The sequence below is a fragment of the Anopheles stephensi genome, chromosome 2 (assembly GCF_013141755.1).
Source record: "Anopheles stephensi strain Indian chromosome 2, UCI_ANSTEP_V1.0, whole genome shotgun sequence".
Lineage (NCBI taxonomy): Eukaryota > Metazoa > Arthropoda > Insecta > Diptera > Culicidae > Anopheles > Anopheles stephensi.
In genome coordinates, this window is record NC_050202.1 from 18,990,321 (window position 1) to 19,006,571 (window position 16,251).

Below are 16,251 nucleotides of genomic sequence, written 5' to 3' on the forward strand. Positions count from 1 at the left end.
AGGCGTTTAAGAATCGTAGTTTTGAACGGAGCATGTTGTAACACCACACCGTCATTAGTGGTGACCATTTTTATGTCATCAATAGGCATTCCAATTAAAATTACTCAGCATAATGATAATTTTTCACGGGATACAAAAGAACCCCCACTGGGGAGTTTGAGTTTTTGTTTTATTGAAACACCATTTAAACTAATTAGCGCAAGCAGGAAAAAAAAGTGATGCCATCCATCTAGGGCAACCATTCGGCGGCATTAATCAGTCGTTCGGAACGGTTGGTAGTTTCCGCCACATCGGCTTCCACCTCGTCACTCTCTCCGTCACGGTACTTATTGTAGATCTGTACGGTTAACGTGTCCCGGAAGTCGTTAGGACATGCAAATAGAAAAGGAGTGTGTGCGTGGAGCGTGAGTGAGTAAGGAAGAGATTATTAGTAAAACTTTCTTCGCTTAATTTATTCGACTCGGAAACATCCTCGCCACAGCGAACAGGGGGAACTCCGAGGTGCGAGCTGGTACGAAATGGAGTCGAAAGGTTGAACTACTGTCGAGGTATCGAACGGTATCCTCTTACATCCCACTCTGCACTCCATTTCGTTTCGCACGCCCAGTTCGTCAGTTCGCTTCTATCAGTCTAGCCGCTCGATTCGGGTCAAAATAAATGATGAACCTTTTTGCCGGCGTTCACCGCAGCCTCGAAACCGTCGCCGATCGCTTCGCCCGCCTTCCGGAACGCGTTCGCAATGTTGCGCGTCGAGAAGGTGTCCGGATCGATGTGAATGTTCCAGCCGGCTTCACCCTCCTTCGGACAGCCGGTCTGGTTGACGATGCTCAGATCGAACGGATCGACCGAGTACGAGCCCAACCGGGAGCGGATCTGGAATGGAAGAGCAGTAATCGATTGGATGGTATGAGAGAAAGCGTAGAGCAGAAGAACAAAAAAACAAAACATTAAGCGGATAAGTGCACATTGTAGTATTTCCGGCATGTAGCAGGCCAGACCGGCTTTACGGACCAGCTGGAACGAAGAACGGAGGCGCGGAATGCCCCATCAAGGGCACGTGTTGACGGTGCCTCCTCATTTCAATTTTAATTAATAGCAATCACGCGATTGGCTTGATGCATTGTTGGTGCCGGTGACCAGGATTGGGGCCCATGAAGTGGCATCAGCGAATCACGGGTAATCTACGCATCTCGCTGGCAGAACTCTGGAGTTGGTTCGAAGTTGGCGGGATGAAGCGTACAAGGATGATAATTAATTTGCATAGACCGTGGCCCTGCTGCAGCCTACCAACGTCATGCGTCGCCCATCTGTACGTGTGCCTAATGTGTTTGGATTTTTATTACGTCTGTTGATGAGTATGCTGAGGTCGTAGGGACAGGAATCATCCGTAAAGCGACGCTGAAAGACTACAAGCAGGAGACATTCGCTTTAGCGGAACCTTCTCTACACAGTAGCGCATCTCGGCCACTGGGGAATCTCGCATAAAATGGCCATCCACCGGTGACTAAACGCCCGGGAAAGTCACCAGTTTTAATGCTTGACGTGCAAGGATAAACATGAACAGGGCTGCTGATTTTTAATGAGAACATTTTCACCCCGGTCCACTGCCATCATCCAGCGAACGGTCGGGAAGGATAAGCGCTGCCGTGAATAATGGGCGGTCGTCGGGATGAGTTCCATTTTTTTTTCACCGTGGGGAGATAGCGAAAGCGAACTCCTCCTTTTCATATTATTCATCGAGAGGAGAGGCCACCATTTTGGGGGTCTCATGAATATCCCAATGTTTGACCAATGTTGACTCTGGACCATCGCGTCCGGTGGGGTGATCCGAAAGCAATTTTCGTACATGATTTATTGCAGCTCCAGCTGCCACGACAGAAACACACACACACACACATGCCGTGTGCTTTTGTGTGTGTGTGTGCTCGCGAGTTTGGTGTGATGTGTCCACATATGTGGCAGGAGTAGACGCCACAGCAACGCAACGGTGAAGCAACTTTCCCGGAAGCCCCATGATGGCGCAGCTTGTGATTTATTCAACCAACCATGGAGGGTAAGAAGATTAGAGAATGCTTCACACATCGTTGTTATCAGATTTAACGCACGTACCAAAACCGTGACCGAATGTGTGTGTGTGAGTGCGTCGGGATGTGTTGCGATTCGAGCAGATTTTGCAGTGATTGTGGTTTGCATCGTCGTGAAACGCAACGGCGCTTGTGGCAGGTGTTACCGGGTGTTTGGTCGTGCCTGGGCTCGACTGTGCATGGATTAATGGTTTAATGCAACAGGTACGTACAAGGGCTTAGGGCCTTCCTTTCGGTGGGAATAGGCTTGCGATAGACTATTTAACGCACCGTTACTGAGCTGTAACTATTTGGATGTAGTTATTATGGTGGCTTTGGTCTGTTGTTTGGTGGATCGCTCTTTGGTGGAATGGATCCTAATACGCTCCACATGGTGGGACTGACTAGAAATTATTTACTGTGAGCTTTTATGCCATTGGCTATGATCAAGCGGGATATTTATGAGAAGATGTTGGAGCTGTGCATGAGGGAAGATTTATCCAATTGGCTTGGGGAAAAATGCCTACTTTGACACTATGCCTCGCCGCCTTAAAGTATACAATCTATATGACAAGCACACTGCGCCCTAAAGTATGCAATCTATATGAATCAAACGGTATGAAGCGATGAAAAAAGTTTTTTTTTACTAATTCGAAAACATAGGATAATAATAAAAATATATTATTTTAAATATTGAAAAAAATGCAGTTTCTTGGGAAATGCTAATGCTATAACCAAGGTTTAATTGATGCCGCTTTAAATGTGGTGAAAGCTAGTCTGTATTGAAGCCTGAATGTATGCAATGGGATTGACATATTAGACCAGAAAAAAACCAAAATAAAATGAGTTTGAAAGTAAACTTAACCTAGCTATATAAGCTATTATTTCGAGGGACTTTTCATTTAAAAAAGCATAGAATCTTCACATCTTCAGCAGAAACTTTCGTTAGAAACAATTTTGCCAGACGATTTATCCATTGTGCCAGATTAATTACCCACCTCAGAAGCAATGCACGGCAGCGTCTTCTTCAAAGGGGTTTTGTAAATTTCACATGTAATTTCACAACAACCACTCACCAGGTTACCTACCACCGTTTTTTGCGCAGCTCCAAAACGCAAAACACCAAAAACCCAACACAACGCAGCACGCCTGACGTTCGCGTGCATCGGAAAGACAAAGCACCTAATAAAGTGTCTATTAACACTGCGTCGTCAGCGACATAACGAAACGAAAGGGGGGAGGGAAGGAAAAAAAATGTTGCAAAGCCCTAAGAGCACATACAAGAAGCTGGCCACAATTCACACTTCCATCGCTTCCCCGGCCAAAATGTGTCGACGAATCCGAGACCGACCGACGGGAAAGGAATGTTTGTGCAAAAGTTGAAAAAGCTCCCCAGCTTCCATCATTTTGGGACGCGTGAAAAGTGGCGCGAACGGCCGGGTAACACTGCCAACAACGCCCGAAGGATGTACGGAGCCCGAATGTAACAGTTGTAATTAGCACTAGTTGCACGAGTTTTGTGCCGTATCCTGTACGAGTGCCGCTCGTCAACCGTGCGTAACAAGTACACCGAAGCGCAAGTGGAAAACTAGTCAACAGTCATTTCGTATTCCCTTTGGTATGGGCTCATCTATCCCTGTTGTCCCTTGCTATGGGGGAGGGTTAGGGTGTGTGTGTGCGTGTGTGTGTGGGCACTGTTCACTCAAGAGGCAGTAAGGGAAAAAGGCAAAAAAGGAAGAAAAACATGCCGCAACAACAGTGAGCTTTCTACCATTGTACACTCATGCAAGTTTTATTTGAATGTCAAGCAGGGTGTTTGAGTGAGAGAGAGAGAGAGAGAGTGAGTTGCGGGACAGGATACGCAACTGACACGTGGTTAGAAAAATGACGCAAATTGAGGACATGCAAGTAGGCGTGGAACTGGTAGATAGTCCCGGCGCTAATGGGACGAGTGAGTTGGTTGGTGCGCACTTGTCTTCCGGGTTTTGGCTTAATATGAAAATGAGCCCTTTTTGCCCGTCCATTTGTGCAGCGGTGACCATTACACCAACACACTTGGGATGTCTCTGAGGATGTGGTGCGAATTTGTGGGTGTGTGAATATTTCTAGTCCGCTTTTTCCTTGTAACAAGTAGGAGAATTTTTTTTATTTCGCTAAATTCTCCAAAAACCAAATTCTACCTTTACGTACATTTATTTGCCGTACAAGCAGGTGTGCGTGTGTGTGTTCCGGTTTTGCAAATGACCGTTTGCCCCGTACGCAAACACGTCCCACAATAGTACACCCTCCCTCCCAAAAAAGGTCAGGGTACTAAAGTTTGGGATGCCGATTACGGGTCGTTGACCAATTTGGAAATCATACCCTTAAATCCCTTGCCAGCACGATATCATTTGCTGGTTGGCTGGACGGTGAACGTGCAACCATGTACGGGGCAATATTCTGTACCGTTGCAGCAAGGAGTTCTTTTGGGCATGGTTGGGATGAGAAGATTTTCTGGACCGTAGTCGGTCACCAGCTGGCTTCTGGCAGCGCAGCGTACCGAAAAAGGTAGTTCCAGGTGTCGAACGAAGGGACACATGAGATGGGTGGCACAGAAAAAGGGATGAAGGTGAGGTCGAGAAATCGGACCACTTTCCATCAGTAACGAGAGTGACAACTAACAAGCCAGGATGGTACCGGATTATAACGGGGACGGAACTTGTCGTCTAGCTCAAGCAGTACCATTAGATGTGGGCAAAACTAAACGCTACCGTTTACATTTTTCATTAGCACTGTGGCACAGTGGGATATTGATGTGGGTGGGCATGAAGCGTTCCGCGTTAAGTGTGGGGGCTTAAAGTTTTCGGTTAATGGTAATGAGTTAGTATACGCACAGTAGAAAAGGCAAACACGTGGCCAAGAAAGGCTCAAAAATTTAAAAATAAATTTTAGTACTATTGCTTTCTAATAGATGGCGCTATCTAGGTAAATTAGTATGTTAGTAAAGGTTTGCTATATCCAAATCTTCAGAACGAGCAGCTACTGCTTCTAATATTAGGAAAAGCTTATTGATAATTTAAGTAATTAGAAAAGACATGCACATTGGAACATATTCACAGGGAATTGATAAGGTAGGAGGCGCTGGGAGTATTTAAAGGAGAATTCAATTGATGAGCACATGATATCAAATTCTTTTGGATGCCAGCATTACTTAACATAATCTTAAGAAAAGAATCCAGTTTTTTGACCACCTTATCCCCTGTTACGCGCTTTGTGATGTGCCAAATCAGAAGATAAAGTATATTTCCCCCTTTGTCCGCTTGTGTTTGACCTCGTAGGTATCCCCCCTTACCTTGTCGACGTAGATTTTATCCAAATCGCGCGTTCGGGACAGCAGGGTCGCACTCTGCCGATGGCCGAACGGTATCTTCTGGCAGGAGAACACCCCAGCGTACGTTTCGTAGTCGGTCATGAAAACGACAAACTTTGCGGAACCGGCTACGCCTGAAATGAACAAAAATCAAAAAAGGAAACGAATCCCCGGTAAGTCCAACATGCAATTGTTCGAGCTTTGCTCGACACAGCAGTTGAGTAGGTGACGTCATTTGGAGCTTGCTCTCGATGACGCAGCTGTGGTCACTCACTGAGCGGAAACCGTACGGTCATCCGGGCCGGCACGTCCCGGTCGGTGACGGTAAGCTTGCCGGTGTACGAGTACTCGTGCTTGATGGGTGCGATCGACAGTGGTGCCTTTTGGGAGATCTGCTCGATAAAGTACTCGTCCGGTGTGTCCGCGTTCTTGGTGATGTTGTAGATCACGCAGGTAGAGGCGGTGCCAGTCTTCTGTATCACGTACCAGATGCCGAGAAACTGTTGGAAAAAAGCAAACCGGGAATGGTTAGAAAAGTCACTTTAATTAGAGAAAATGTTGATTTGGGGTGGAAAAATCGGTTCCAAAGTTTGTGTCGAAATGGGAGTTATTTAATTTCGAACGCAATTAGTTTCATCCATCACACCGGTACGCTCCGTTTTAATGGAGTGTGTTGTTTGATCCTGCTGATGGTTCGAAACTGCGCGAACCGTGTAGTAACGTCACTAATTACACAAACCCCTCCGACAGTCTGTCAAACGGGCAGACGAGCAGATTCAACCCTGTCATCCCAAAACTGTCCCAAAACACCGTCGGGACGTTTCGATTTACGGCTGGAAGTTTTATCATTAATTTTAAAATGTTGCCTATTATGTTCTCACGTAGCGTAACCCCCCATCCAGTAAGGTGAGAACAAAGCACGAGCAGCAGCACAGCAAAAGACATCGATCACGTGGTTGCTGAGGTACTTTAAAGTTACCCGTTTCCTAGCCGGCGTATATACGCAAACCGGGTTCAGAAACACTTTGGCGTTATTGGCGAGAGAGCACTGAAGTACACTGACCGACCGAAGTGTAATGTGGGCATCGAGAGTGCCGGCGGCATTGGGAAAAGTTCGGATAGAGCACCGTGTTAACTGCATCGGATATGTAAGGCTTTCCGTTTCTTCCAAGTTCACGGCCTTTTTCCGGGAAGGTCTTCCTGTCACACGCCCCCCCCCCCCAGCACAGTCGCCGGCTGGTGTGTGGAAAGTTTGGACAGCGCCAGTGTGGTAGGCATTGTAGGCATTCTCGCCATCGGACGTCTGTCGAACGGGCGCGGGCAACCGACCAGGACAAACTTTGGTTTCGATTTCGACGAGAGGTTGTCCGGGGTTAGGTTTCATGGTCTCGGTCTCGGTCTCGGGTCGATGTGCTTCCTGTGACGGACAAGGGATTGACAGGTCAGGGTGATCGGATGTTGCTTCCGTACTGCTGCTGCTGCTAGTAGCACCGTAACTTTTGATTGGCTTATTAAAGTTTACGCGCGCTCGGTTTACCCGGAGGCCTGCGTGTTTGGCGGGATTTGCTCCAACAACTTGACATCAATTATAGAGAGCTTTTGTTGCAATTAGTTTCTGTATTTTTTAACTTCAAACGAGCGATGAATATCGAGAGAGAGGGCTAGGGGAGATTCAAACAAAATATCCCAAGTTTATAAAATCTAGGAATTTCGTACTATGTCGCGCAGAGTGTCTTTCATATTTCTTCAAGTCTCATTAAAAGTCACTAAAAGTGAACGGGGAGCAAAAAAACACACACACACACCGTCGTTGACAACCCTTTTCCGTGATGAATTGAAACATTATATCATCGTTTCGCCCACCGGGAATGCAGCACTGTGTGGGAGGCGGGTTGGTTCTTCAACTTGTAATAACCATTTGTGACTCCGTTTGCACTGCACACGCATGTCGAGGATTCTCATTATATGGAACCCATCTCGCACTCATCTCCGAAACCCCCCCCCCCCCTGCAAGAAACAACGAACCCACACACACATACATTACGAGGAATTTCAAAAATGAAAATTTATCTTTCCACTTTCTCAACAGCGCTCTAGCAAAGCTGGGTAAGCTTTCTTTAGCAAACGTCACCACCATCACCGCCGTCATCATCATCCATCGTCCTACACTAAAAGCAAGTCCGCACCTTCATTGCCCTCGCAGCGAGCGAGCACGCTGAGAGCAAGTTTTGGTGCAATTGTCATTTACGCCATCTGGGCACACTCCACTCCTCGTTAGCGTGCGTGCGTGTTTGTTTGTTCGTGGCGTTCGGGGGGGTTGGTGTTGGTGTACAGTGTAAGGATAAATTATTGCCAACGTCAAGACGATGGCAAGGTGTTCTGTTTCACGACTCCCATTCGGGTTAGAGGTTTAGTTTTTCGTTTTGTATTTTGCTTGTGCTGCGTAAAGCAAGTGGTTGTGTGATGTTAAGGATGTCCTTTGTTGGCCAAGTTCCTGGATGCTGTAATTAGAAGTAATACGAGCTGGAAACTTTCACATCCACACAGAAACTGATCTCCGGTGCAGGGCTGTTTAGGGACAATGCGTCCAGTTGTTATGCAGTCACTTTAGGTTTTAAGACGTTTAGTGTTCGTTATGACTGATCGTTTTGACCGTCCATTTCACAACAAAAAAGTTCTTAAAGTTCATGTAGGCCGTCCTTTTGGACAAAGGTAGGTCCACATTGAGATGGAGTAATGGCGTTTATACATCTGCCATACGGCGACGACGGCGCTGGTCTTCATACAGCAGGACCGGGAATCAAATCCCATCCGGAACGTTCCTCCAGTAGTGAGGACTGACTATCCAACTACGTTGTATCATTAAGCCTAGTAAGAAAGAAATGACAGGCATGACCATTTCTTCGTCCCGCGATTCCCTCCAATCCTATGCGGATGGTTTTGCAGACTAGTGCATCTCCAACGGGCTCGCTCTTTGTTGATTTCGTTTGGCAGTTCACCTACCAAATATGTACAGCAGTATCAGCTCTACGGCTCAACAATTCTGCAGGTTTTCTTGATCAAGGACCTTGGGGTGTGGCTGAATGACAAATTGTCCTTCAAGAGAACTAGCAGGATGTTGGATCTAATCACTCGTACGGCTACTGAGTTTCGTGACCCGCCGTATTTTAGAGCGCTGGACTACGCCTGTATTGTAAGGTCACTCGCCGGTGTCATCGATATGAAGAGTTGGAGAGAGTGCAGAAGAAGTTCACTCGAAGAGCCGGCGTTTATTGAACGACTTCAGCACTACCTTGCCTTCTTATTCTGAACAGTGTCAGCTGCTGAGTTTGGTTAGGCTTGAGGATCGTTCTGGTCATGCCCGCAAATTATGTATAGCCAACATCCCTCTTTCAAATATTGGCTATTTGGCAGCTTTTCGTTTATATGTTCCTTCCTACCGCTTACGCGTACCTCCACCGTTGCTTATCCTTTTGCGTCGTACGCGGTTTTCCCAGAGCGAGCCATGGACGCGCACGTTATAAGCATTCAATTCGCTAGGTGATCTGTTTGATCACCATGTTTCTATCAAATGTTTCCGTTCCCGGAAGTTTTGTTATCTAACTTAGGTAATAAGTTTTACAAGAAACATATTCCTGTTCCTGTACTTTGCAAAGCCCTTGAGGCAATCAATTTTAATCAAAAAAATACTAATAACAAAAGAGGTCGTTAGGCCAATAAGAAAGAAAGAAAGAGAGAGAGAGAGAAGGAGAGAGACCCGTCAGACAGGCCGAGATAGTGGATAGGAAGACGACAACGCTTGGTTGTGAGTGCTATTGAGGATTGTTACAGCAGGCTCGACACCTAATATAGTAGTCGCATTGGTCATTAAGTCCTCGATTTCTATGCCATAACGATCACCAAGTCATACAAATTTATAATTAATCCATCAATCAGCTAGATCCTATATTCCTTGAACTTGCTTAAACGATCGCCAGGATTTTTATATAAACCGAGTGGCTATACAGCAGCTGGGCACAGTATGTATTGCCACAGGAAGACCAGAAACCATTTTAAAGTTTTAAAATGGCTACCACGTTTTAATGTGTACGTGTATGTATATGTTCCAGAGCTATAACCATAAACTCCATGTTTCTATTTGACACATGTTCTGGACCTGCATTCGTCATGTTGCAGGGTGCAACGCGGGCTAAACATATTCCTTCCACCGTTCAGAAACACAAAACACAAACATATTTCATACCGAGCGAGCAGCTTTACGTAAACAGCAGTCCGGACGAAATATAACCCAATTCCGGGAGAAGAAAATTGAATCAATCGTAACGAAAGCCCGGCAAACTGGCAAGTGTGACCGGTGAGCGAGTGTTTTGTTTTTCTTCTTTCCCTACTCTTCTCTACTCTTTGTTTGTTTAGTAAACGGGGTTGTTTATGCACCGGAAGAGAGTATGGAGGGGTGCAAGTCAGTCTAATGGTGCCTGGTGGGCGGGTTAGAATGTGACGGGCGCAGAAGTCGGAAAGCTTTCCCAAGCAAAGTCAGAAGACGAGAAGATGCAATCCTTCTTTTACCGTCTCGCCGGACCTTATCGGCTCGCCGAACCAATTTTGTTTTTTGGCTCTGTGTGCGAGCTGCGCTACAGTTCCCACGGAGGAATCCCGTCCCATCAATCAATGTCAGCAACAGGGGTTCAACCCTGCAGTAACAATCGGGGTTTCGGTCAGTCGCTCGCCAGGAACAAACTGTTGCCCAGGGTTCTGGTACGACCCGGCGCATTCCCATTTCTCCGCTGCCTTGAGACATAGATCGGGTGAGGGATTCTTGATATCAGAATGATTTCTGTTTTTTCTGTCAGGGTTTCTTCCATAAAGAAGCACGACCGATATTTGTTGCCCGATAACGAAAGCATACTTTCGAGTGGATGAAAGCTTTCGGTTGCTTTGGTGTTGTTGGGTGAAATGGACATCTGTGTAGTGTTGAAGAAGGCACATGCAATGCTGGATGAGATAGCCGGCGAAGGATAATAATGGACAGTGCGAGTGCGGTCCGTCTTGCTGGATAGCTCGGTGTGTATCAGTCGCTTCCTTGGAAAGCTTCTTCCCGAGCAATTAACGACAACGTGCGTTTGACGTCGGATTTGACGTTTGCCGGGAGAGATAGAGAGAAAGTGCGTGTTCAATGAGGGAAAAAACCTCCAAGGATATCTCTTCTTTGAACGTTGCTCTATTGTACGTGCGAGAATGCATTATTTATTTAAAGCCAACTGTTCCTGGGGAGCAGTGATCCTCGGTGAACAGAAATCTGTACAATCTGTGTTAAAAAATCCATTAGTCCTTTTTGGTTTCGCTTCTCCCCCTTTCTAAATCAGGCATCTTTCATCGCGTCCTTCGCTGTCGGAAGTATATTTAGACAGAATGATTAATGTACGTACGGTTGGGAAAAAATTCTAATACTAACACTTTGTTATGTTGGTGTTCTGCTTCTTGGTAATAATTAAGCTCAATTAACACTCGCTTCAGCACATCAGTAAGAGTGCAACGTCCTTGGAAAAATCCTTAGTTAGAGTTGCTTGCTTAATTGAAAGCTGGCAACTGCTTTACGCACGCCACGCGATAACGGGAGGGTTTACCCGAACGGCGTCATAAGGTTCCCAGATGATAGTGAGATCGATTACAAAGTCTCACCAGCGAGATGTTGTGCCCCGCTTACACGCTCATCATCAAGGACAGTGGTTGGCAAAGAAAAAGTATTGCGATCTTCTTATTCAAATGAAGCATGAGTAGGATGCTTTGGAGGTTTGTTCGTCTCAGATTTGATTAAATAGCGGTGGTAAAATTGGTGATTCAAAAAATGCTATAAACTTAAGCATTAACATTTCTTCACTATCCTATTTTTATTCATATAGAACGGCCAGGCCGTGTTGCTCCTAACGTTGAGCTTGTATAGCAAAGAAGTAGGATTTTTTTGATTCATCAGGGACGGTCTGGCCTTACCGCTGAACAGGAAAATTTGAACAGCAATAAATTTAATACATTTGTATGAGGAACAGAGTAAAACAACCTTGTTGTACTTGTAACCTGTGTGCGGTCATGCTGAAACAACCCCTACTCTTGTTCATCGATGTGACTGACCAGTTAGACATTCAAGCTAGAACGTTGACCTCGCACCAAGTTTCACGCTTATGCTACAAAAGTAAGCCACCGACAATGGCTTAAGCAAGACTTGTAGTTGGTTGTTCAAGTGTAACAAGAAGTGAGTTGAGTTTTTCTAGATGCTTTGCACGCATAATATTAAAGTGAGATCTTCTGTGAGTCCAGGTTTGTTCTAAAAAACTCTCAAGATGTAGCAGTACCTAATAGCTAAACGATTTCTTCTTGACTCACGTTCTTAAATAATTCTTGGAACTCATACTAATTTACCCGCCAATTAACAATCATCCCCCCGAATATGTTACAACCACGCTTTGCCGACCACTGGAAGTATACGAAGATCATGACTGCGTGATCTTCGCCACATCTTACGAGAGTGGATGACCTCTCTCACTTCAGCAATGTTTTCTCCCTCTCTACTATGCAAATCAGTGCAAAATAGGTTATCAAAATTGATTTGTGTTGTTCCCTTTGCTTCCTAGGTCTGAAACGGATTGCAACCATTATTGCGTAGAACGATTTCGATAGTCAACAAATTACACAACACTGTCTCACTGCCGCTTGTAAATCTTATAATTTACCTGCTTCATACTGAAACCGCTCATCGGTTCAACCGTCGGACAGTCACCGGTTTTGTACGTATGACCCTGCACCATACCGGCCAGACAGGTTAGCACGGCAACGGACAACACCATCACCATCGCGCACGGAACTTTAGCCATCGTTTCGGTGAACCAACTTTTAAATCACGAATAAGTTAAAAAACCCGCACACACTTTCACTCACTCAGAACTTTTGTTAACCTTTAAGCCCTTCGCGGCTGAGGGAACCTTCGCCTAGGTTACCTTCTTCACTGACCGAACGTTCAACTGCAACTGTATCTGTTGGAAGACGTGCGGCTGCCTCTTGTAGCTCTCGAGCTTTCTCAGCCAACCTTCGCGCAATGCACGCACACAACTATAAACCCGACGATTATTCAATTGATCTGCTTTGCGCCGTGAGTCTGTTCTTCCGAAGCCCTATAGCTTTCCTTTTTCTTCCAGTAGCGTGATTATGGTACCGACGATGATGATGATCGGCGCAGCATCCACTCCGACGAACAACGTTGTTTGCGTACGATCGGGCGTAGATCGTTGAGTTGCTTATCAGCGGCTCTGAGGGCTGAGGCCCCGACTATATCGTACGGTAGGCGCGTGGTCCGCGTCAAGACTGTGAATGAGTTGTCTTTTTCTTCGAGTAATGCTCTCTGAACCGTGAAACCTTTGGCTCGAGGTAGAGGTGGTCCACGGTAAGACCGAAGGTTGTGGTGGGGGCCTCGTTTTGTGGTTTGTTTTTGTTTTATGCTTATGTGTTCGCGGTTCGCGGTAAATCCGATGACTCATGCGTGGTGCGAGTATGAGGCTTCTCTACACTGGTGCGACCTGTTGTGATGATTGGGTTCAGTTTTTACTCACTGTCTTGAATAGCTTATATATGCTGCCCGAGGTTGTTGAACAACAAAGGAAGACAATTTTGTACTTTTTTTCTGCAATATAAAATCCAACATCTCAGAGCATTTCTTTGTAGCACCAACAACATCAGCTGTTCCGTGGCGTTCTTCGCTCTACATGACGAGGAAAAGAAGCAAATGGCAAACAAGCTACCAGCTTATTGGATTAGAATGTCTTTCTTCAGTGCGGAAGAAGCTTCCACCGTTCCTCGTTAAAGCAGTCACCGAAACCCACGATGATGGACACACCGGGATCCCAACAAGGAAGTTATCCCACTCGAATCGAGCACAGCGCTTATAATCCTTCAGCTAATGCCCCTTTAGCGCTCGGGAGAAGGCGAACTCCGCATGACGTCGCTTACAAGCATCATCTAGCGACGATAATGAAGCAGCAACTCCCCGCCTTTTGGTGGTTTTACCGATGAAAACCGGGGACGCCGTTGATGCCGTTTGAATGCTCTCGCGGGACCCTTGGCTTTGCGTTTCGAGCTGCATTCGGGTGCACCGCTGTGTGACATTTGTGCCCTGCGGGCGGATATTACCGTTTTGTTTAACTGCAGCTAATCAGCAATCGGGGAATGTTGCCATTGAAATCTGACAAGACATCTGACAGCAGCCATTGCACTGGTCTGAAGGCGAAAGGCGCAAAGAAAGCGATAAGCCGGGTGCATCCCGTACCCGGCATTGTTGTAATGCTCTGTGTAGCGTTACATTTATTGTGAATAATTGGAGAAGGTTGTTCGGCGTGTCTAACAAGCTAGACTTACTTGTTGACAGTTCGGGCTTGGGAGAATATTCTCGCCCGGAGGTTAATCTTGATACGGGTTTATTGTTTGCTGTACACTACCATCAATATTAGTACATCACATTATGGTACATATTCGACATCCGATTTTACATGACCTGTTTGATTGATTGTGCTTCTCGCATCAAAACAGTGGAGCGTAACGGTGGAGAAATTGAAAAAATAACTGTTTTCCTTTTTTTAAACCCATTCCAACCTTCAACCATGCGGGCGCTTTCTTTGCAAATGCAGCTACAAAACTGCATAACATCACTCATTCCACCGGGGCGCGCGCCCGTGTGTGTGTGGCCGGAACACACCCAGCTCTCAAGCTTCATTTTTCAACCTTTTCTGTAACTTACCAAACAACACCACGCCAGCACTCGACTCCCCCACCGTTGATAGTGACGTGGTAAACAAACAGCAGAAAATCAACGTAAAACACTACGGGTGGCGAGGTTGTACGAGGGTCCGAGAGTGAAGGCAGGGCACAGGCAAATAGTAAATTAGATTTGCTGCAACCATTTTCCGTGCACTTTCCGCGACCGTTCCTTCCGGATTCCGGACGTTCGTGGCGCGGTGGTGACCGTGAGTCACGCGACGCAGCACACGGGAAGGCACCTTTGCACCAGACGTCACATTCACCGGTCGGTCGGTTGGTCGGTTGGTTTACGATTTGGTGCAGCTTGAATCGGTGGGTCGAGCGAGAGACAGAGAGTGCAATTGGAAGATCTGTGGCGTATGTCGTTGTTTTCGTTTCCACTCTCGTCTCGACAGCGGGGTTTTTTTGGGGGATTATGTTGTTTGTTGATTGCTGTTTAGGATGGTGTGAGATTTATGGCTAATCGGGCTAAATGGTGATGTATTAAAAACTGTGTACATAATTTTTTAGTTTTTGAATTTTTAGCATTTTGGATAATGTATTAATTAATATCTTTTCGTTTGCATAAATTTATTATTCGAGATGCTTTTTTAGTGTCAGTCTAGTGCTATTGTTATTTTAAACTTGACCAGGCTGCTGAGAAGTAACGCCTGGATGTATGCAATATCTGTACTGTTTCCGACAAAAAATCTAATATCAAGTGTTCAATGTACTACAGAATATACTAATATAAGTTTTGACCTTTCCAAAGTATTTAACAAGTATCAGCAACAGCTTAGCTTTTATCGTAAATTTTGGTTGTGCGCAAAACAAATTGTACAATGCATAACATATTTTTTATAATAACCGAGCTGTTCCATGTTATAGATAAAAAGCGTAGAGAAGAAATGATAATAGGAATACCATTCAATAAATAATAATAATAATAACCAAACCAAAGCTTCATCTAAGTTTCACGTCTAGAACAAAATCGAAACGGTTTTTTTTGTAGTCGGTTGAAGCTCCAACACCTTGCTTTTATATTTGTACCCAAATATTCGTGATGGTTTGTACTTGAACCTATCACTTCACCGATTATAATTCACCGAGCCTATAAGATCACTGATCACTGGTCCATGACAAAATAGGGTCAAAATATCTATTGAGCAAATCATTCACGTAAGATCCTGAGCGAAAATGATTGCATACATTTAGGCGCTGGTCATGCAGAAAGTGGTTTAAAGTGTTTTGATGACGTTTTGCCCTCTTTTTGAGGTGGTTTTAACCCTTCAAACTTGTTCGGTCAATCTTAATATGGCAATTTTTTGCAAAGAATTCAACTAAAATGTACACAAAAAGACAATTCTGTCAAACTGTTAGAAATGTAATTAAGATCGTTTGTAAAGGCACTGGGAGTTTATAAGAGTAAAACAGCAAGTTAAAATAAATCAGAAATGTAATACAATATATTTGATTTTCTTTAAACCAAGCCAGTTCTTTGATTTGCTGACGACGTGGACATCATAGGTACGAACCAAGAGGCTGGAGTGATGAACGTGGGAATGATGCCTGTGAATGATACCGTTAAGATCGACGGAAATTCGTTTGCAGTCGTCGAAGGGTTTGTCTAGCTAACCTCACTAGCGACGTGTAGCAACAACATGCCTCAAGAGAATCAGCGTAGCATCATGTGTCGGAATGGAGCCTGTTGAGGCTCTGCCAGTAGTTGCTGGCAAAAAACTCCTCTACCGAATGAAGTGCACCATCTACAAAGCGCTGATTCGTCTAGTGATGCTATATGGGCACGAAAAATGGACTACTTGGGGCAGAGTTATATGCCTCCACGAAGAGCCGAGCATACCCCGGGTCATTCCGGGCGGGAAGAGAACGAAAGTCTTACAGAGATAGTTTTTTGCAGCAACTCGTATGGATGACGGTGGCCAGGAGCACAGTGTACGAGCAACCGGGATCAGTTGCTGAGCCATGTGTGGAGTGCTGGTGTCAAGTATGTTTGAAGCGATACAGCCAAGGACCGAGTTCCCTGGATGACGTATCACCCCG

General features: G+C 45.5%; 1 protein-coding gene across 1 annotated transcript; it reads right to left on the reverse strand.

Annotated features, from left to right (window-relative positions):
- Window positions 1–113: 113 nt before the first annotated feature.
- On the reverse strand, window positions 114–12,787 carry LOC118507310 (apolipoprotein D-like). Its single transcript, XM_036045693.1, has 5 exons — window positions 12,138–12,787; window positions 5,687–5,912; window positions 5,395–5,546; window positions 667–873; window positions 114–337 (listed from the first exon to the last, which is right to left on the reverse strand). Exons 1-5 carry the CDS (start codon window positions 12,276–12,278, stop codon window positions 230–232), a joined length of 834 nt encoding a protein of 277 aa, XP_035901586.1. The 5' UTR covers window positions 12,279–12,787; the 3' UTR covers window positions 114–229.
- Window positions 12,788–16,251: the final 3,464 nt, after the last annotated feature.

Bases quoted from the DNA above. Each gene is read 5' to 3' on its own strand.
- LOC118507310 (XM_036045693.1), bottom strand. From the start codon at position 12,278: ATGGCTAAAGTTCCGTGCGCGATGGTGATGGTGTTGTCCGTTGCCGTG. The intron at 5,547-5,686 runs GTGAGTGACCAC...TGTTCATTTCAG, and splicing joins GACCGTACGGTTTCCGCTCA to GCGTAGCCGGTTCCGCAAAG. The intron at 338-666 runs GTTCATCATTTA...TTAACCGTACAG, and splicing joins CGGTGAACGCCGGCAAAAAG to ATCTACAATAAGTACCGTGA.